Source organism: Rhinoraja longicauda, chromosome 5, assembly GCF_053455715.1.
Source record: "Rhinoraja longicauda isolate Sanriku21f chromosome 5, sRhiLon1.1, whole genome shotgun sequence".
In the NCBI taxonomy this organism is placed as follows: Eukaryota; Metazoa; Chordata; class Chondrichthyes; order Rajiformes; family Arhynchobatidae; genus Rhinoraja; species Rhinoraja longicauda.
The window spans coordinates 9,941,853-9,963,121 of record NC_135957.1 but is presented as its reverse complement, the minus strand read 5'-3'; the positions used below and the strand labels follow the sequence as shown (position 1 = coordinate 9,963,121).

The 21,269-nt window shown below is 42.9% G+C and overlaps 1 protein-coding gene across 1 annotated transcript in view; it reads right to left on the bottom strand.

Moving 5' to 3' along the window:
* Positions 1 to 5,674: 5,674 nt before the first annotated feature.
* The window catches only part of arhgef10 (Rho guanine nucleotide exchange factor (GEF) 10), a 242,475-nt gene continuing 226,880 nt past the window's right edge, over positions 5,675 to 21,269 (bottom strand). Inside the window, exons 28-30 of the mRNA XM_078399996.1 lie at positions 18,891 to 19,065; positions 10,930 to 11,052; positions 5,675 to 7,095 (exon numbers count right to left, since the gene is read on the bottom strand). Of these exons, the coding sequence (XP_078256122.1) occupies positions 6,575 to 7,095; positions 10,930 to 11,052; positions 18,891 to 19,065 (819 nt within the window). The 3' untranslated portion in view covers positions 5,675 to 6,574. The remainder of the gene's footprint in view (positions 7,096 to 10,929; positions 11,053 to 18,890; positions 19,066 to 21,269) is intronic.

The following is a 21,269-nucleotide window of genomic DNA, read 5'->3' as shown; positions in this document are numbered from 1 at the left end:
AGCAGATTGAAGTATTTCAAAACGTTTGTGGTGAAACTTTCTGTTTTACAAGTTGAGGCCACATTCTCAATACACTGTTAAAATTTGGCGCACTGTTAGCAATATCAAGTTACATTCTGACCTGAAAGTGTGACTTTACCCCAAACGCTGAACAACATTGCAACATCGCACAAATTTACCATATATCCTTTGCGCACAAAAATTGCAGATTTGTTAACATTGTTAACTTGCTGAGATTACCAAAAATTATCATGCAATTCCAATATACTTTGAGAATAACATTGGCGACAATTTGTATTAATACCTTTTGAAAATTGATATTGAAATTAGACGATCTTAAAATACAATTAACAGTATATGAATGAAAGTCAAAGAAAGTAAGAATTGAAAGACAAAATGGGTTGTCAATTCATCATGCCTCACCACAAAGTATTACATAAACATGAGCACATATGCTTATGTTACATATTACATAAGTACAAAGAAAAAAAACTGCAGATGCTGGAAATTAAAATAAAAATAGAAAATGTTGGAAATGCTCAGGCAGCAGCTGTGGAAGGAGAAAGAGAGTAAACAATTTTCGTTAAAGTCTTGTACCTTTCGTATCACCTGAGGTACAAGTTATGTTTCTCTCCAGATATGTTGCTCGGTATTCCTAGCATTTTACCTTTTTTAAAATGAGATACGTTTCATTAAGTCCAAATTAGATGAAAACAGGGGAACTTACTGAACCAAGCGGTGAGAAATCTGGAGCAGCAAACAATGGTCTGGAGGATCGACACAAAACGTTGGAGTAACTCGGCAGGTCAGGCAGCAACTCTGGAGAAAAGGCACAGGTGATGTTTATGTGAGACTTCAATCTGAAGAAGTGTCCCGACCCGAAAGGTCACCTATCCATGTTCTCCAGAGATGCTGCCTGACCCACTGAATTACTGCAGCACTTTGTGTCTATCTTTGGTATGAACCCGTATCTCCAGTTCTTTGTACCAACGATATGCTGGAGGAACTCAACTGGTCGAACAGCATCTGTGGGGTGGGGCAGAGGAGGGGAAATCGTCCATGTTTTGGGTCGAGATGCTGTATCAGGGCTATGAGTGGAGGGTGATGAGAGCTGGTATAATGAGGAGAGGCGGATACAGGGGCCAGTAGGTGAATGGTGGACCAAGGGGTGATGGTGGTGGTGAAGGATGATAGGTGCATTGAGGCAGGTGTGGAAGGGGAGGGGATGGAGTTGAGAGACAGAGGCAGCTGAGCGATAGGTGGGGGGGAAGGCAAAGGAAAGGCAGTTGGTGTTAGGTGGGAGGGATGGGGGTGTGGATGGTGGGGTGAAGGTGGAGGCAGCTGCTGGAGGGTGATAAGCAGGAACACGGAGGTTTCCAGAGCTGGAATTGGATAAGGAAGGTGACAATGGAAACCATTAGGGGAGAGATGAAGGGAACCAAAACTAGATTGGAGAGGTGGGGGTTAAGTCAATGGGTGAAATGTGCAGACAGGAGGAGGATGGAGCCAGGAGGGGAAGGGGAGTAAAATATGGCTGCTAGGGGGCTGGGAGTGGGGGGTGGACAATTAAAGAAATATTGGATTGATAGTTTGAAGAAGGGTTCCAACCCAAAACTTCACCTATTCTTTATCTTCAAGTTATGTGGGTTCCTTCAAATAATTCCATTCAGGCAATGGTGTTGATTGGAGTAATTTTAAAGCTTTCAAATCGCCACATCATAAAACAATCAATCACAGACCTTGCAGATGAACAAAGTCTTAGTCTTTGGTCGTGTTGTTTACAGAGAACAGTTTGTGTGCAGCTTCGCTGATAGTTGGTGCTGCCTATACTAAAATAACTATTAAAACTGCTTCGAGCCTATGATTATAGAATGAAAAACATTGCTCCGTGAAAATTCTGACCATTCAGACACCTTCCTTAAACAAATCAATTCATGAGTAAACAAGCACCACTACTTACTGCAACAATCTAAGGCCATGTCTGTACAAAGAAGGGTCTGATAGAGAAACATAAATAAACATGGATAATCACAGGATGCCTGTCGTTCTGAATATTTCAAACATTAGAGGTTATGATTTACACAAAAACTAAGCTACTTAAAATAAAAACAAAATAACCTTAACAATTCTCTCCAAATTTCTTATGTGGGTGCAACATAGAATTGTAATAAGTGTAAAGTTTAGGTTCCAGAGTATTTCAATGTAATTTGAGAGAACAGAATAAATTCAACCCCTGGTTCAATTTTACAGGTTTATGGGCAGTGATTGGACCCACTCTGCAATGTCACAATGGGACATGTGAATGAGAGTGAGGTTTGGGAGCAGATAGCTAATATCATGAGTGGGAAAATTCATAAGTGATAGGAGCAGAATTAGGCCATTCAGCCCATCCAGTCTATTCCAACATTCAATCATGGCTGATCTATCTGTCTTTCCCTCTCAACCCCATTCTCCTGCCGTCTCCCTATAACCCCTTAGGTAGAGGTTGGCACACACACACGCACATCGACACGGGTACGCACACACACACACGGGCACACATCATATCATATCATATCATATACATACAGCCGGAAACAGGCCTTTTCGGCCCACCAAGTCCGTGTCGCCCAGCGATCCCCGCACACTAACACTATCCTACACCCACTAGGGACAATTTTTACATTTACCCAGCCAATTAACCTACATACCTGTACGTCTTTGGAGTGTGGGAGGAAACCGAAGATCTCGGAGGAAACCCACGCAGGTCACGGGGAGAATGTACAAACTCCTTACAGTGCAGCACCCGTAGTCAGGATCGAACCTGAGTCTCCGGCGCTGCATTCGCTGTAAAGCAGCAACTCTACCGCTGCGCCACCGTGCCACATACACACATTAACCTATGACTCTTCAGTTTCCCTGGCCTTGAAGCAGTGACCAGTGACACAGCAACAACCAGTGTAACTCACATTAATCATCCCTATTACCCAATTATTGCTGGTAAAATCTTATGTTCTTATTGAGCATGGAGCAATACAGCACAAGAGCATTCCCTTCGGCCCATGATGTCTGTGGCGAACATGATGCCGAGTTACACTAATCTCCTTTGCCTGTACGTGAACCGTATCTCTCCATGCCCTACATATCCATGTGCCTATCTAACACCCTCCTAAACATTACCATCGTATCCTTATTCACCACCACCCCTGGTAGCATGCTCCAGCACCCTGCATATAAAAACTTACTCAGCACATTTCTTGCAAACTTTCTCTGCCTGACCTTATAGCTACGCCCTCTAGTCTTTAACATTTTCACCCGGGGATAAAGATTCTGACTGTCTACCTTGTGTATCGCCCTCACAATTTTATGTACCTATCAGGTCTCCCTTCAATCTCTGACATTCCAGAAAAAACAATTCAAGTTTGTACAACCTCTCCCTGTAGCTAATACCCCCTAATCCAGGTAAACTCTGCTGCACCCACTACAAACCGCTACATTCTTCTAATGCCACACAGCGCCCAATGCCTGATTATGAACAGTTCTCCCTGATGATAAATGTTGGAATGGTGGGAACAGGTAAAAGGGATCTTTTCCATGTTGAGATGGCAAATATCTGGATGGTAGATGATAGATTGGAACTAGCCCAACAATCCTGATTTAATAAGCTGAATCTCCCTCCGAGACTAGTTTGCCCTATGCTCCAGGCACTGTCCATAACCAGCTCCAAATTACCTCTCAGTTAATGCTGCGCAGTCCTAGATCACCTTGATTGGACAGCAATTGGCATTCTGCAATAGATGTGAAACAACTTGGTTTTAATTAGGAACAAGGAACTGCAGATGCTGGTTTACCAAAAAAAAAGACAGAGTGCTGGAATAGCTCAGCAAGTCAGGCAGCACCTTAGGTGAACATGGATAGGCGACATTTTGGGTCGGGACTCTTCTTCAGATTCACCCGACCTGAAACGACGCCTGTCTGTGTTCTCCTGAGATGCTGCCTTACCTGCTGAGTTACTCGAGCACCTTGTGTCTTTTTCTGATTTTAATTAGGTTATCAGCAAAACTCGCCAAATATCTGGATCAATAAAATCTTGCACCTTGCGAATGTGTGCCCAAAACTTTACCTACATGGAAGGTGAGAGTGCAAAATACTTATTTTTTTAGAGATATGGCGTGAAAACAGGCCATTGCACCCACCGAATCCACATTGACCAATCTGTTCACACTAGTTCTATCGTACACACGAGGGACAATTTACAGATGCCAATTAACTTACAAATCTGCTTGTCTTTGGAATGTGGGAGGAAACCGGAGCACCTGAAGAAAATCCATGCGGTCATAGGGATAACGTACAATCTCTGTACAGACAGCAGCCGTAGTCAGGATCGAACCAGGGTCTCTGGCGTTGTAAGGCAGCAACTCTACTGCTGCACCACTGTGCCGCAGTGTGCAAACTCTACAGGCAAGAGTTCATCAGGTATTTGGCTTGGAGATGCTCAAGTTCCAAAAGTAGCATTGATTAATGAAACACCGACCAGCAGTAAATAAATCAACTTGAAATACCTTGATGCTTTCACTTACTTTATCATTCCAGAACCCATCCCTGTCCAAGTTCAATTTCCAAATTTGAGCGGTCATTTCTTAGTTATGTGTCTGGTTCTTCACTATGAAATGAAAATACTAAAATAAATCCTTCTTTCATGCTCCCTACCTGCTGTAACTCAACAGTATCAGAACTGGGTTTTGGAGTGAGCAAGTCTGATGATACCACAAGCAGCTTCAGGAATCAGTGATGAACTGTGCCAAGTAATTGCAATACAAAATGTTCTGCCACAGATATCACAAACAGAACAACGCAACCACAGAATGTGAAGCATCACCATTCCACTCAAACCAGCTAAAACATAACATTTAACTATACAAAATTGTGCTTTAATACATAAATAAAAACAAAATGACAGCATGGTGAAATGTTAGTAACTTGTGAACAATTAAGAATGCTTACCAGAATAAACCAACTTTGCAATGTTGTGCAACAAACGTAATGTAGAAGTGTAATCTCAGCACTGCACCAATCCACTTTATGGATGCCACTTGAATTTGAATCCATGTCAGAAACATTGATATCAGCGTGACAACATTACAATATAGCGATTTACTAATATGAAAGGTGAAAAAGAAACCTGACTGCTGGATATTTGAAATGGGAAATGAAACAGGAGCTGGAAGTTTGCAGTAAATTCACCAGCATGTGAAATCCCATCACGCTTACTATTCCAGATACCAACTAACCATTAGCGTTTTAATTGGTTCGCTTTCATCTGACATTTTACTTAAGCAGCAAGTTAAATTAGACACAAGCATTGAAGAGACTTTACATGGAAAGATTGGGAAAGTTAGATGCTTGAGAAATAATTCATGTCTCAGACCATGCCAAGAGTTGTACTAAAATTGCACTACCTGGACTGGAACATTTTCAATTCCCCAATGTTCATGTAAACCCCAAAAATCTACATTAAAAGTTTGTATTAATGTATAGCATTCACATTGGGTAATAATTTTAGGATTGCCCATGAACACACAAAATAGAATTGCAAATGAATCTGTCCATTTTTTAAACATCAACAAAATGTCAAACTAATTGTAAATAACTAAATATTTAATAATAGTCTGTGCAAAAGGACGTAACTGGAAATAAAACTACTGTTAGCAATGAGCATCTCTCACTAATAATTAATTATCAATGTTAAATGCACTAGTTCTGATGATGATTGCAAGGCAACCTAATGTCAAAATAACTGTACATTTTACTGTATTGGTCAGAAGGTGCATCAGATAAGGTGTTTAAAAAAATAATTGTTTTACAAAAATTAATTAGCTGCTCCAATCAGATTTTAAATTTTAACAACCCTTTTTAAAACATGTACATTTTAATAGTTTACTCAGCCATATAATTTTTGCAACAGTCTGATTTACTCTGGAAAACAAATGAATCTGAAACTTTTCAAATTTCCATATACTTCCTGGGTGTTATGTGTTTTGCAGTTGGCAGATTTCACTTATTGATTTAAAGGTCCCAGAAATTTGATTTTTAAAAATCGACCACAAACTTTTCAATGAATGATTAGGTGGTCTATGAATCAGTATTAAGCCTGATCATAGTTGACACTTTAAGAAAATATCCTTGGAAATATCAGCCCCCAGGTGATCTTCTCCAGAACAGAACAGACCTCTGAGGAATAGCCCATGGAATTGCATTTAAAAAATCGATAACAAAAGTATTAAAACTTTCTGATTCGTTAAAATAAGAATATGTACTATGTTTACATATCTGTTGTGTCGCTGCAACTAAGAATTTCATTGTTCTGTTTCAGGACATATGACAATAAAACACTCTTGACTCTTGAAGTTGTTCAAAGGCAGATTTACACCTTACGAATTCTTGAACATGACCAACCATTGCTGGGTGGTCAACTTGACATGATATGAGCACCATTCAAAAATTGGAAGATCATTTATGCATAATTTTACAATATCCATCCCCTCCGACAGGACTGGGGATCTCAGGATAAGAGACTGACTGTGCCCCTAACTTGTCACACGTTTAACAATGGAATTTGCCAAATCATGACGGTGGAAATGGTTTCGTCTTGCCGTTGCTTGGACTTCTTGTTGAGCCGTTTGTCCCCCTGACCACCGGAGATGACCAAAACGGAAGTAATCTTCGTCTTCTTTAACCTCTCATTGTCGAGGCATTTACTTTTGCTTGAGAGACTGGAGTCATTCATGAGCTCATAGAGTGCAGTGTCCTCAGGTCCGTACTCCTGTGCACTGGATTGGTGGGACCAGCTTGGAGACTCTGTAGATGAAGACAGGTTGCTGTGCCGTGCAGTGGGTGCTGTGGAGTCTCCAAGCCAAAGCCCCCTGTCCTTGTTAGCCGTGTCAAACCATTCTGCTTGCATCTCACCACAGCCAGACCTTTCTCCACTCTTCCCTTCCAGTGGCAAAGGCAGGATTGGCAGTGACGGGATTTTATTCATTATTGTGGTAGTGGCAGTGGCCATGGTGAGAAATCTGACTGGACCACAGTGAGCGTGGTTGGACACCATTCCCCTGCCTGGAGGAAGAGACAAGAACGCTGGATGAGTCGCACTTCACCTACAGCAGATTGCTTCCACATCCAGAAATAGAGTACATCACAGGTTAATTGAAACCTACTGAAGAAACTGGATCGATACTTACTGAAAGCCAATTAAGTGAGAGGGAGAGAGAGGAAGGGAGAGGATGTAAGAGAATGAACGGAATTGAGAGAAAGTGAGAGATGGTAACAGAGAGAGAGAGACAGAGAGAGTTAGACAGGGAGAGAATCAGAAAGAGAGGCACAGACAAATAGAAAAAAAGACAGAGAGTCAGAGGGATTGACTGAGAGGAGAGACTGAGAGCTAGAGAACTGACAGACAGACAGACAGGGAATGACAGAGAGAGAGAGAGGAGAAAGAAAGAGAGAGAGGGGGAGAGGGAGAGAGAAAGAGAAAAAAACAGAAGCAGATAGTTTGTATAAGCGAATATCCTTTCCTCAGTATGAGCTTTGCAACTTAAGTAAAACCTTTATAATGCACTTGATCACTGCAGTGCAACCATAAACTTGTGTAAACAATCATGACATTTAAGCAAAGTTGTTTATCCATTGTGCCATACAGCACTATCATAGAATGATAGAGGCAGAGTCACACAGCACAGAAACAGACCAATTCATCACTCCATCCAGAACCTAACTCCACAGATCCCATTAATCAAAACTTGGTCCTTGACCTTATTTGCCTTGGTGATACAAGTGGTCTTTCAAAAACTTGGTAAAACACTGTGAGAGTCTCTGCCTCCACCATCGCTTCAGGCAGTGCCTTCCAGATTCCAACCATTCTCCACATGGAAAAAAAATCTCTTTATATCTGCTCTAACTCTCTTACTCCTCACTTTAAACTCATACTCTCTAGTTTTAAATATCCCTTGTACCAATTAAATTATAAATTCTGGATATTGTTTCTCTGATGCTACCTTCAAATTACTTCTGAATATATATTTGGCAGGTTGTAAAACTCACAGCATTAGATGCAACAAGTTAATCCAACCAGGGAAAAAGAGTCTTTGGTGGTATATTTTGTTACTTAGCAGATAGATCTATGACTGTGTTTTGGTCACCCTGTTATTGTTTTGATCACTCTGTTATAGGAAAAATGTTGTTAAGCTGGAAAGGGTGCGGAGAAGATTTGCAAGGATATTGTCAGGGGCTGAGCTATATCCTCACTGTGATGGAAGGCATAAAAGTCAAATCTTCTTCCTCTTTATTCTCCCGCAGCCGGGGCAGTCGAAGCCCCCGCGTCGGGGGGATCGAAACTCCCGCGTCGGGGCGATCGAAACTCCCGCGTCGGGGCAGTTGAAGCTCCTGCGGCTTGGAGTTCCCGAAGTCGGTTTCTAACCAGAGACCGCAAGCTCCGTGATGTTGTCTGCAAGCACCCATGGTTGGTGCCCTGGCAAAGGGATCACGGGCTCCGTGATGGTAAGTCCGCAGGCGACTGCGGTGGAGCTCTCAAAATCGGTCTCCAGCAAAGGCCACCAACTCCTCAATGTTAGACTGCAGTGCGGATGGAGATATGATACGGAAAAAAATCGCATCTCCTTCGAGGTAAGAGATTAGAAAAGGTTTCCCCCAACCCTCCACATAAAACAAGCTAAAGATCACTAAAAACATACATTTAACACATACTATTAAAACACAAAAGAAAGAAAGGACAGACAGACTGTTGGCGAGGCAGCCATTGCTGGCGCCACCCGAAGCTCTGGTTGTATAAGATCATATGGGGAAAAGATGGGGTAAATGCACCATCTTTTACCCAGAGTACGGGAATCAAGAACCAAATGACATAGGTTTAAGATGAGGGGGGGAAAGGTTTAATAGGAACCTGAGGGGCAACTTTTTTACACAAGTGGTGGTGGGTAAATGGAATGAGCTGCCAGAGGAGGTAGTTGAGGCAGATACAATCACAACTTTTAAAAGACAATTGGACAGATACATGGATAGGAAAGGGTGAGAAGGAAATGCAAACACAGGCAGGTGAGATCAGTGTAGGTATTTTGGTTGGCGTGGGCAAGTTGGGCCGAAGGGGCTTTTTTCACACTGTATGACTATAACTATGACTAACTATAATGCTAACATATCAACTGTAAAGTATGGCAACAGAATAAATACAAACAAAATCATCGAGGAACATTTGGATAAAGCAAAGCAATTAAATGTTGAACTGATAAAAACAGAAAATGCAGTGAAGACTTCATCACTATTTTTCTAGCTTTAATGTGTGATTGGAAATCATCCTGATGTACTTTCATTCATTTATTTTAAAATTGTGATATTTGTTTGCACTATCTCTAAAATAGAATTCCTTTCCTTCTTCTTGTGGCATCACTTTGTCTCAGGAAAAGGAATGGCAGATAATTGTAGATGTAGTCGTCCTTCACACAGACCAGACTCCCCACCGTTGACTCCATCTTCACTTCACGCTGCCTCGGAATAGCAGCCAACATAATCAAAGACTTGTCCAACCTTGGTCATTCGTTCTTTTCCCTGCTCCCATCCGACAGAAGGTACAGAAGCTTGAATGCATGCATCACCAGAATCAGCAACACCTTCTTCTCCTCTGTTGTCAGGCTTCTGAATGGTCCTTCCATAAGCTAGGATACTGTCCAATTCACCTCAATCCCATTTGTCTATGGCACTGATGCTCTACAATGCTGGGAACTATATTCTGCACTGTGTTTCTTTCCCTTTACGTATAGTATATCTGTTCTATTTGTATCGCATGCAATACAAAGCTTCTCACTGTATCTTGGTACACAAGACGATAATAAACCTAGACCGTTGCTCAAACCTCTGACCTTAGGAAGTACCCTTAATGATTAGTTAATTACTAACCTATTATGTATAAAAATAGTGCAGGGCTGCTTATTAGTTTTGCAGATGTTCAGGAAGAAAACAGCATGATTTAGATAATCTCAGATTAGAGCCAAGATAGCTTCTGGATGAGTTGTCCTGAAGTGCCTGTTTTCTTACTTGATGACTCCATGACTCTAAACGAGTAAAAGAATTTCCTTGCACCATTTACATATAGAAGGAAATGTACTTCTGGGTCTATGAAATCTAATGTTAATGGGTTAACTCTCCGTAATTGGCTTACCCAAAAGCGCAGTGGTGCAGCTAGAGCTGCTGTCTAACAGCTCCAACGAGCCAGATTCAATCCTGACTGCGGATGCTGCCTGTGCGTCATTTACACGTTCTCCCTGTAACCACATGGAATACCACTGTGTACTCTGGCGTCCTTCCACATTAAAAAGGCACGGTAGATCAGTGGCTGCTGTGAACTGCCCCTAGAGTTCAGATGAGGGGTAGAATTTGTGGTCAGTTGATGGGGATGTGTGGAGAATATTGGGAAGGCACAATGGCACTTTACTGTGCCGGAGACCTGGGTTCGATCATGATTATGGGTGCTGTCTGTATGGAGTTTGTATGTTCTCCCTGTGATCGCATGGGTTATCTCCGGCTGCTCCAGTTTCCTCCCACACTCTGAAGATGCACAGGTTTGTAGGTTAATTGGCTTTGGTATAATTGTACATTGTCTCTCGTGTGCGGGATAATGCTAGTGTAGGGGTGATCACTGGTCAGCATGGACTGTGGGCCGAGGGGCCTGTTTCCGCGTTGCATGTCTAAAGTCTAAATAAAATGGGATCAGTGTAGGATTAGTACAACTGGCTGTGTGAGAATCGGCTCAGACTGCTGCTTCCATGTTGTATGACTCTCTGAGTCTCATTTTAATCCATGCCATTTTTACATCAATATACACAGCTCATATTATTTTCAATTATTACAAAAACAGGTTGTAACCCAGGGCAGTCTCACCTGTAACTTTAGGTATTCCCTGCAATCGTGCAACTGGCAATGCGACAATAATCCCGAGGTTGGTTCCAACCAGCAGTAGTCCGTGACACACGAGAAGACCGGTTACAGTCGTCCGCTGTTGACCTGGAATTACAAACAAAATATGCAAGTACATTAAATCCCATGCAACCTTGAGTCCAATTACAATCTTCACATTTACATTAGTTGCTGCAAAGTCTTGAAAGGAAAAGGAAAGGTCCTATATAAATGCAAGTCTTTTTTTATTATCCACTCCCCTAACTGGTCGAATATCTGTCGGAGAGCCTTGCATCAAAAAACTAATTGAACAGTCTTCTCTGTTATTGTTCTTTTGTCAGTTCTAATACTACACTTTTTGTTTCGATCGCAGTTTTGTAGATATTGCCTGTGACCATACATCAAACATACTTCAAGCAGTTTGAAAAAGTTCTGAGCCCACGCAAGAATGGTCACACTTCAAATTATTTCTAAGGAACTGCAGATGATGGTTTACACTGAAGATAGACACAAAATGCTGGTGTACCTCTGTGGGTTAGGCAGCATCTCTGGAAAAAAGGAAAAGGTGACTTTCAGGTTGAGACACTTCTTCAGATGGGGGGGGGGTCAGGGGAGAGAGGAACTAGAGGTATGAAAAGGTACAGAATAAATCAGAGCCGGCACCGATGGCCAAGGAGCTCACCATGGTCCATTGTTGGCTGAGGAGGAGGTCATAAGGAATAGGAGTAGAATTAGGCCATTCAGCCCTTCTATACACCGCCATTCAACCATGGCTGATTTATCGCTCCTCCTAACCCCATTCTCCTACCTCCCCATAAGTTCTGACACCTGTACTAATCAAGAATCTATCCATCTCTGCCTTAAAAATATTCACTGGTGGCCTCCACAGCCTTCTGTGGCAAAGAATTCCACAGATTCACCACCTTCTGACTAAAGTAATTTCTCCTCGTCTCCTTCCTAAAAGAACGTCCTTTAATTCTGAGGCTATGACCGCTAGTCCTAGACTCTCCCACTAGTGGAAGCATCCTCTCCACATCCACTCTATCCAAACCTTTCACTATTCTGTATGTTTCACTTAGTTCCCCCCTCATTCTTCTAAACGCCAGCGAGTACAGGCCCAGTATCGACAAACGCTCATCATAGGTTAACCTACTAATTCTGGGAATCATTCTTGTAAACCTCCACTGGACCCGCTCCAGAGCCAGCACATCCTTCCTCAGATATGGTGCCCAAAATTGCTCACAAAATTCCAGATGCAGCTTTACCAGCGCCTTATAGAGCCTCAATAATATATCCCTGTTTTAGTATCCAAGCCCTCTTGAAATAAATGCTAGCTTTGAGTTTGCTTTCTTTACTTCTGATTCGACTTGCAAATTAACTTTTTGGGAATCCTACACCAGCACTCCAAGTCCCTTTGCACTTCCAATTTCTGTATTCTCTCCCCATTTAGAAAATAGTTTACGTCTATATTCCTTCTACCAAAACAGGTGATAATGAAAGGATACGAACAGTGAAACAGCTAGGGTGGGGGAGGGACAGAGAGAGAGGGAATGCAAATTAGTATTCATACCACTGGGTTGTAAGTTGTTTTGTAAATCCCACCTCTTTTCCTGCTTTCTCCCCCCTACTACAATCAATCTGAAGAAGGATGCCGACCCAAAATGACATTTGTCCATTCCCTCCACCGATGCTGCACAGGGAAGAGAAATCAGAGGATTGAGAGCAGATAGCAGTTTAGTGCGGATGGATCTGGTAAGGATGAGTGCTGGTAAGGAAAAGGCCCTGCCTGGATAAGATTCCTCAAGCCAAGCTGGGATCTGCTAACGGAGACCACCATTAAATTGTACTGCTGCGGATATGGAAAAATCGTTATGAGAATGCGTAAAAGAGAAACTCGGAGCTACGTGGATGAATTTTGTAACCCACTCAAGGGCAATGCCAGGCTAAATAACTGGATCACTGATTCTTTACTTACACTCTACTTTGGACTTTAGAGATGCACAGCGGAAACAGGCCCTTCGCCCCCCCCGAGCCTGCACCGAACAGCACTGCACTAGCACTATTCTACACACCAGGGACAAATTTCCGTTTTTTACAGAAGCCAATTAACCTACAAACTTGCACGTCTTTGGAATGTGGAAAGAAACCAGAGCACAGGAGGAAAACCCACCTGGTCACAGGAAGAAGGTACAAACTACGTACAGCACCCATAGTCAGGATGGAACCCGGGTCTCTGACGGTGCTGGGACAAAGTCTGACGTGCCCAGACCTCTGTGCCATTGCGGTCTCTTCACTTCATTCACTTTCCCTTTTCCGGGGAGTGTTGTGGGAAGAGAATCGAGACATTCAGTGGGTCTTTCTAGAATGTGTGTAAGAAGTGAGACCAGAAATCATCCGGTCTACAAAAAGGCAAAATAATCAGGTTTGGGTTTACAGTGATAAGCTTTATTTTGCATGGTATCCAAACAGATACAGAATGCAGAATAATGATCTTCAATGCTGAATTTCAATCTGGTGTTCAAAACCACACCAGGAAATTAATGGGATTTTCTGCATCTTAGAAATACTGCTCAGTTATTACATTTTGCAACGTCATCAGCTTCCTGTTACTCATCCCCACCAGTGGAACAACTGGTCACTGTATGAAGTTAACATAAGAACTGCAGGCAACCTAATACCACAATCCGCAACCGTTTGAGGCAGTTGGTAGAGCTGCTGTCTCACAATGCCAACGACCCGGGTTCGAACCTGATCTTTGGTGCTGCATAGGTGGAGTTTACACGTTCTCCCTGTGACCGCCTGGGTTTTCTGCCACATCCTAACCAACTGCTTGTTTGTCGGTTAATTGGTCTGTAAATTGCCCCTAGTGTGTAGGAAGTGGATGCGAAAGTGGGATAACAGAACAAGTGCGAATGGGTGAACGATGGTCGGCATGGACTCGGTGGGCTGAAGGTGCTGTTTTGATGCTGTATCTTTCAATCAATCAACTAGGGGAAGATACACAGAAGAACACAACCAGGTCAATCCAGGGAGATCAGAGTCTGTGGCCCAGAGTAAATGTTTACAAAATATCAGGGAATGCGTTTATAACCCACTGCGTTTGTGCCTCCTCATGCTCTGACATTTTCAACTTTGGGGCGGCACAGTGGCGATGCGGTAGAGTTGCTGCCTTACAGCGCCAGAGACCTGGGTTCCATCCTGACCACAAGTGCTGTCTGTACGGAGTTTGTACGTTCTCCCCGTGACTGCATGGGTCCTCTCCGGGTGCTCCGGTTTCCTCCCATACTCTAAAGATGTACAGATTTGTAGGTTAATTGGCTTTGGTAAAAATTGGAAATTGTCCCTAGTCTGTAGGATAATGCTAGTGTATGGGGTGATCGCCAGTTGGCGTGGACTTGGTAGACCGAAGGGCCTGTTTCTGCACTGTATCCCTAAGCTAAGCTAAACTAAACTAAGCTTTTAAGCCATGCCTGTGTCCTGTTAGGGACACATTGGGACGTTCCCTATTTCCTTTAATTACAGCAGTAACACCAGCTGTACGTACATTTTCCTCGCAATGTATCCAGTTTGCATAGGTTTTTTTAACCTTCAAAAGCAACAAAAGATTAAGTTAAACTCTATAGCTAAGCTGTGCAAGAAGATGGAATTAGCACAACTCGACAGGAAGCTTCACAATGTGAAGGACATTTGTGAGGCAGGAAACACCTGAAATCAAAGTCACAACATTCCCTTAATCTGCAGTCTTGTGGGAAAAATATGAAGCATGTCTTCGAGAATTCACATCCGAAATAAAATATGATCCATTGAGACGTTCCATGTAATCTTACTGAAAACTGCCAGATTTGAAAATTGAGCTAGTGTTCATATCTCTCCTAAAAAACACGTTGCAGGTCATATCATATCATATCATATATATACAGCCGGAAACAGGCCTTTTCGGCCCACCAAGTCCGTGCCGCCCAGCGATCCCCGTACATTAACACCATCCCACACCCACTAGGGACAATTTTTACATTTACCCAGCCAATTAACCTACCAATTAATCAGATTGTCCAAACCACCATCAAAGAAATAAACCCAATTTGTCCAGAGATTCCTTCACACTACTCCAAACTAAACCATTGTGGCCCCTTCTGGTGTCTTGATGGCCTTCCAGCCGTTCAGTTCCTGTCCTTCTGGCAGGATGTTTGCTTGCTCGAGCACCTTCTCTCCAGTCCACACCACCCGCAGACAACACTAACAGCAACTTAATACCTAACGTGTCTCCTGTTTGAGTTTACACCCTTCTGGTCCAGGAAACAACAGTTCTCAGTCTGAAGAAGGGTCTCGACCCGTAACGTCACCCATTCCTTCTCTCCAGAGATGCTGCCTGTCCTGCTGAGGTTACTTCAGCTTTTTATATCTAGTCTTCGTTCACACACAAAACCACAGGGTTTCCTTCCTGAGTGGACTAGGATTTTATGACTTGGAGAGCAGGAGACTGAGAATTGATCTTACCGAGGTGCATAAAATCATGAGGGGAATAGATAAGGTCAATGCACAGTCATTTACCCAGAGTAGGGCAATAAAAACCCAGAGGATATAGATTTAAGGTGAGAGGGGTAAGATTTAATAGGAACCTGGGGGCAACCTTTTCATTCAGAGGGTGGTGGGCATATGGAATGAGCTGCCAGAAGAGGTAGTTGTGGCAGGTAGTATAACAGCAATTAAATAACACTTGAACTGGTTCATGGATAGGAAAGGTTTAGAAAGATACAATACGAGCCAAATGTAGGCAAATATGACGAGGTTAGATGGAGTATCTTGATCGGCATGGACAAGTTGGGCCAAAGGGCCTGTTTCCATGTTGTATGACTCTATGATAATAATACTGGAGCTGCCTACACTCTTCACTCATGTGAATACTGAGTGAATTCAAAGTTCCAAGTCAAATTTTGTTTCATTTTATCGAAACCTAATTGACAAAAATACTAAAGGATTGTATTGAACTACATAATTCATGATCAAAATAGCACATAGACTCTGTTTACATTGGTTCACTGGAACTGTGGGAAAGTTCACTTGGTCATTTGTAGATACATTATTCAGGCAGTAGTTCACACAAATGTTCCAATCTAGTTATAGTAAAAGAACCCAACAGAGCACCTGTGATAAAACAATGCTTGGCTAAAATAGTGCGATAGTGCAATTTGTGTGAACTACTGCCTGAATAATGTATCTCCAAATGACCAAGTGAACTTTCCCACAGCTCCAGTGATTTAAAATAAAGGTATCCTGTTGCTAAGGAAAAAGTTCAAGGTCCAAAATTATAATGCACCGGCAGAGAAAACTGGAGCTGCGATAAAAACATGCGTCGTAACGATAGGCTGGTAAATATGCTTGTGGTAAAAGGATCCAACCCAGGCATTACTGCAGGAATTTATTAAGGGCAATGTCCAATGCTCAACCTCTGCCACCACTCCTTCAGAAGGAAGTGTGGATCTTTGTTATTGATCGTGCAATTCTATTTGGAAATCCGCAGATAACGAAGCAATTAAACATTACTGTGAACTGAACCTTGACAACATCCTGGCTTGGGTTTATGAGCAATGAGTCACATTCGTAGTGCAGTTGCTTGATTGCTGTCTTTCCACAGTTGAAGGGAGTAGGTTCAATCCTGACCTCAAGAGCTGTCTGCGTGGAGTGTCTAAGCTCTTTCTGTGACTGTGTGGGTTTTTGCTGGTTACTCCAAGATCACCCATATTTCAAGGGGCTGTGGGGTGATCTTTAGACTTTAGAGATACAGCGCGGAAACAGGCCCTTCGGCCCACCGAGTCCAAGCCGACCAGTGATCACCCTTTCACTAGCACTATCCTACAAACTAGGGACAATTTACAATTTTACTGAAACCGATTAACCTACAAACCTGTACGTCTTTGGGAGGAAACCAGAGCACCCAGGGAAAACCCATCAGGTCACGGGGAGAACGTAGAAACTCCGTACAGACAGCACCCGTGGTCAGGATTGAACCCGGGTCTCTGGCTCTGTAAGGAAGCAACTCTACCGCTGTGCTACTGTGCCATCATTCTTATAGAGGTGTATGAAATTATGAGGGGTATAGATTGGGTGAACGCACCGTGTCTTTTACGCAAAGTAGGGGAATAAAGAACCAAAGAAAATAGGTTTAAAATGAGAGGGGCAAGACTTAATAGGAAAGCACACAAAGTGCTAGGAGTAACTCAGCAGGTCAGGCTAGTATCTCTGGAGAATTTGAATAGGTGACATTTCGGCTTGGACCCTACTTCAGGTTGATTAGTCTGAAGAAAGGTCCCGATCCGAAACATCACATATTCATGTTCTCCAGAGAAGCTGTCTGACCTGCACTTTGTGTCCTTTTGTGCAAACCGGCATCTCGCCCAATAATGTACGTGAAAAAAATCTGTGATGGCCTGCATTTGGAATCACCTCTCTATCCGTGTTACTTTCAAAGGCGCTGGTCCAGCCATAAATTCCAATCGAAATAAAATTGAATGAGTGAAAGAGGTGACTGTGAGAGAGAGAAGTATTTTTTGGTGCGTTGGCTAGTTAAATAGGCACTCAAGTCAATGCTGTACATCAAGGATGATTGAACAGAGTGAAGTCAGCAATAAAAATTCATACCACCTTACCACTCATGTGCCAAGTACGGTTATCATCATAAATGGTTGACTGATGCCTTGAAAAGTCTTGATCTACCAAAATAAAGCACGTCTGCAGTGCCTGTCAGCCTAGCATATACAAAAGAACAGGAAGTTTGCAAGCAAGATTCCAGTGAAATTCACCAGAAACTCCAAAAAATTCGCTCAGCTGTGCAGCAAAAAAACACCAATAGATTCTGGCCAACAGTTTCTGTCACTGACATCACCAGCCCATAATTTTCCTCTCCTTCATCTGAATGGACTGGAAAATGAGCTTAGTCAGGATATAAAAACAGACTTGCCCCTTTCTTTTAAAGTTAGATCCTGATAACTCTAGTCATTCTACTTCTTCAACGTATTACATTAGCTTTCATTTTTTTAATAACATACTGTGGCGGTCCCGGGGGATCAGGCCACTCCTTGGGTCAGCCCCCTCGTTACGTGACGGACAGGCGTAAGGGGTTAAAAGCCAGCCCGTGGGGAGGCGTGGCTCATCCCTAGGTGGACTACGCTGTGAGCAGGAGCTCACAGCCTAATAAAGAACCTTACCTAAAACTGCCTGGCATCTTGCCTTTTCTCTGGCCTCCGCCAGGCCACTACAATACCTTTATCTTTGAATAAGTTATTTGGTTTGGATGTAACAGTCTGGTAGTATGTTAGATTTCTGAACCTGAGACTGTCTTATGTTTTTTTTCAGTTGGGCCTTTCCTTGATTCAGCCGTAGATGTTAATTCTGGGCAAAGCGTTTGCATAGTCCGTAGAGAAGGAAGATGTAAAACTTTAAACGCAAGAGACTTGGCAACAAAAAATTCAGCTCTTGTTGCTCATCTAAACTGGGTAGAAGAAAACCATGCATTGGTCCTGATTGAGCTAATGGAACAGAATGTGCAGGAGTGATACAAGATTTCCGCGCTGTATCTATAAAGTCTAAAGAATGACAGGCGCCATTTTGGGCCAGGGACCTTCTTCAGACTGATAGAAGTGTGGGGGGAGAAAACTAGAAAAGAGAGGTGGGAGCGGGACAAAGCTTGGCCATTAATAGGTGAACCCAGATAGGGTTGCATATATAGTAGATACACTTATGCAGGTTTGTTACTAATGACCACAGATAATTTATTTACTTTGAAAAACTTATAGCCTAGGAGGCAGATGTTTGTAGAATTAGGCTTAAGCATAGCAAATGGCATGAGGCATCTATAATTCATAAAAATATTTAACGTTAAAAGATTGAAATATTATTGACCTAGTTTGTTGAAGAACCATCTGACCTTGTGTGGATTAGCCATTTACCTGGTATCATGTTATGAATGGGAGTTGCAATGTTGATATCCTGAAGCTGTTCGAGAGTCTCTGTGTGAAACAGACGCAGGGCAGATCCGGAGCTGAAGGCGATCCAGACTCCAACGCCAGCCACAGCCATATGTGAGATCACCATCCCTTCCTCCTGGTGAGCCTCGAACTGTTGCTGAAAGAGACAAAGATTACAGGTTTAGCTTAATTTAGAGAAACAGCGTGGAAACTGGCTCCACCGAGTCCCCACTGACCAGCCATCACCCGTACACTAGTTCTATCCCACACACTAGGGACAATTTACAGAAGCCAATTAACCTACAAACCTGTACGTCTTTGAAGTGTGGGAGGAAACCAGAGCACCGGGAGGAAACCCACGCAGTCACCGGGAGAACGTACAAACTCCAGACAGACAGCACCCGTAGTCAGAATCAAACTCGGGTCTCTGGCACTGAAAGGCTGCAAGTCTACTGTAGAGCCACTATGGCGCAAATGGAAAGGAGATTTGAATCAGCGTCCAGGGGCTTACACATGCTAAAACAATCAAGGTCCAATATCTCTGTGCATTTTTATAGTTCTTTAGTTTACAAATAAACTATCCAAGTGAAAAAAAAAAGAACCCATAGAAGAGATGACAGAAGTGGTGGCAAACACATTGGTCAAAAGATATGAGGAGATTCATCTCCTCCAGTCTTACAATCCTTGACATCAATGCAACCCTCTCCAGTTCTGGTATCTTGAACAATCCAATATCACCAAGTGCTGGAGTAACTCATTGGGTCAGGCTGCATCTCTGGAGAATGCTGATAGGTGACGTTTCAGGTCGGGACCCTTCTTCAGACTGAAGAATGGTTCTGACCCGAAGCTTCACCTATCCATGTTCTCCAGAGATGCTGCCTGACCCCGAGTTACTCCAGCACTTCATGCCTTATTTGTAAACCAGCATCTGCAGTTCTTTGTATCTCCGAATATCCAATTTCACTCCCGCAGTCAAATCCAAAGCCCTGGGACCTGAAATTCTCTCATACCTCTCCACCTCTCTTTCCTCCTTCCAAATGCTCCTTAAAACTATCTCCCTGTCCTAGAAGCTACTAGTCAAGTACCTTGGGATGGTCTCTCTCTGCCTGATAATGTAGCTGGAACAGGAAACAAAGCAATGGGGATATTTTTCTGAATACTGAAATAGTCTCATAGTATACCCAAGCAAATGTCTGAAGTCTTGGCGAAACTCCTCTCAACTTCCTGAACTGTTCGCAAGTGTGCTCATTGCTTTTTCTCTTGAGCTTATAAAACAGTGAAGTAGAGATTTGTGATCTATCAGTCTCGCAAAGTATTCGTGGCTTGGCTTGAGACTCGGCCATAATTAGTTCAAGCACTTCATTCAGCATTGCCAGAATCATATTAGAGACAGAAGTCCAAACCTCTGTTGAATCAAGTAGGTATCTCACATATACATCTGCAAGCAATTTTGTGCTAGTGGTCTGTCTGGTAAAATCATCCTAGTGACAATATTACCCAGTTAATCACAGACTCCAGTTCACCAATACTGTCCTATCCTAACCATTTCCTTCTCGGGAAAGACCATCAATCAAAAACCCATCGGTCTAAAGTGAATGACTGACTTTAGACTTTAGAGATACAGCGTGGAAACAGACCTTTGGCCCACAGGGGGCTCACCGACCAGCGATCATCCTGTGCATTAACACTATCCTACACACTAGAGTCAATTTACAATTTGCAGAAGCCAATTAACCTACAAACCTGCACGTCTTTGGAGCATGGGGGGAAACTGGAGCACCTGGAGAAAACCCACTCAGACACAGGGAAAACATACAAACTTTGTACACACAGCACCCGTAGTCAGGATCAAACCGGGTCTCTGGCATTGTGAGGTAGTAACTCTACCGCTGTGCCACCGTGCTGCCCCTAAGTGGCAGAATGCTATAAACAGCGGAGGTGGTCAACCTACAGAAGACACCACTGCAACTGGAAGAGACACATACATCTTCACCGAACACTTGCACTCCTTCTGGCAGGACCATCTGGAGCTCCTAGTTGCAAGCCACTTTCATTCCCCTTCCCATGTCAACCAACCTGGGCTCTGCCTCATCCACTGGTCGTGTGAGGCCACATGTAGGCTGGAGGAGCAGTGCCTCAGATTCCGCTAGGGTATAGCCTATAGCCTACAACCCAACGGCATGAATATCGAATTCTCTCATTTCAGATATATGTCACCTTCCCATCTACCCAGCTTTCCCCCACCATCACCAGTGCAAACCCTTCAATGGTTCTTTATTATCACAAGGAGCAAGGTACAGTGAAATTATTTTTTTGCATAGTTTCAATACAATTATTACCATACATGAAGTACAATCCCAG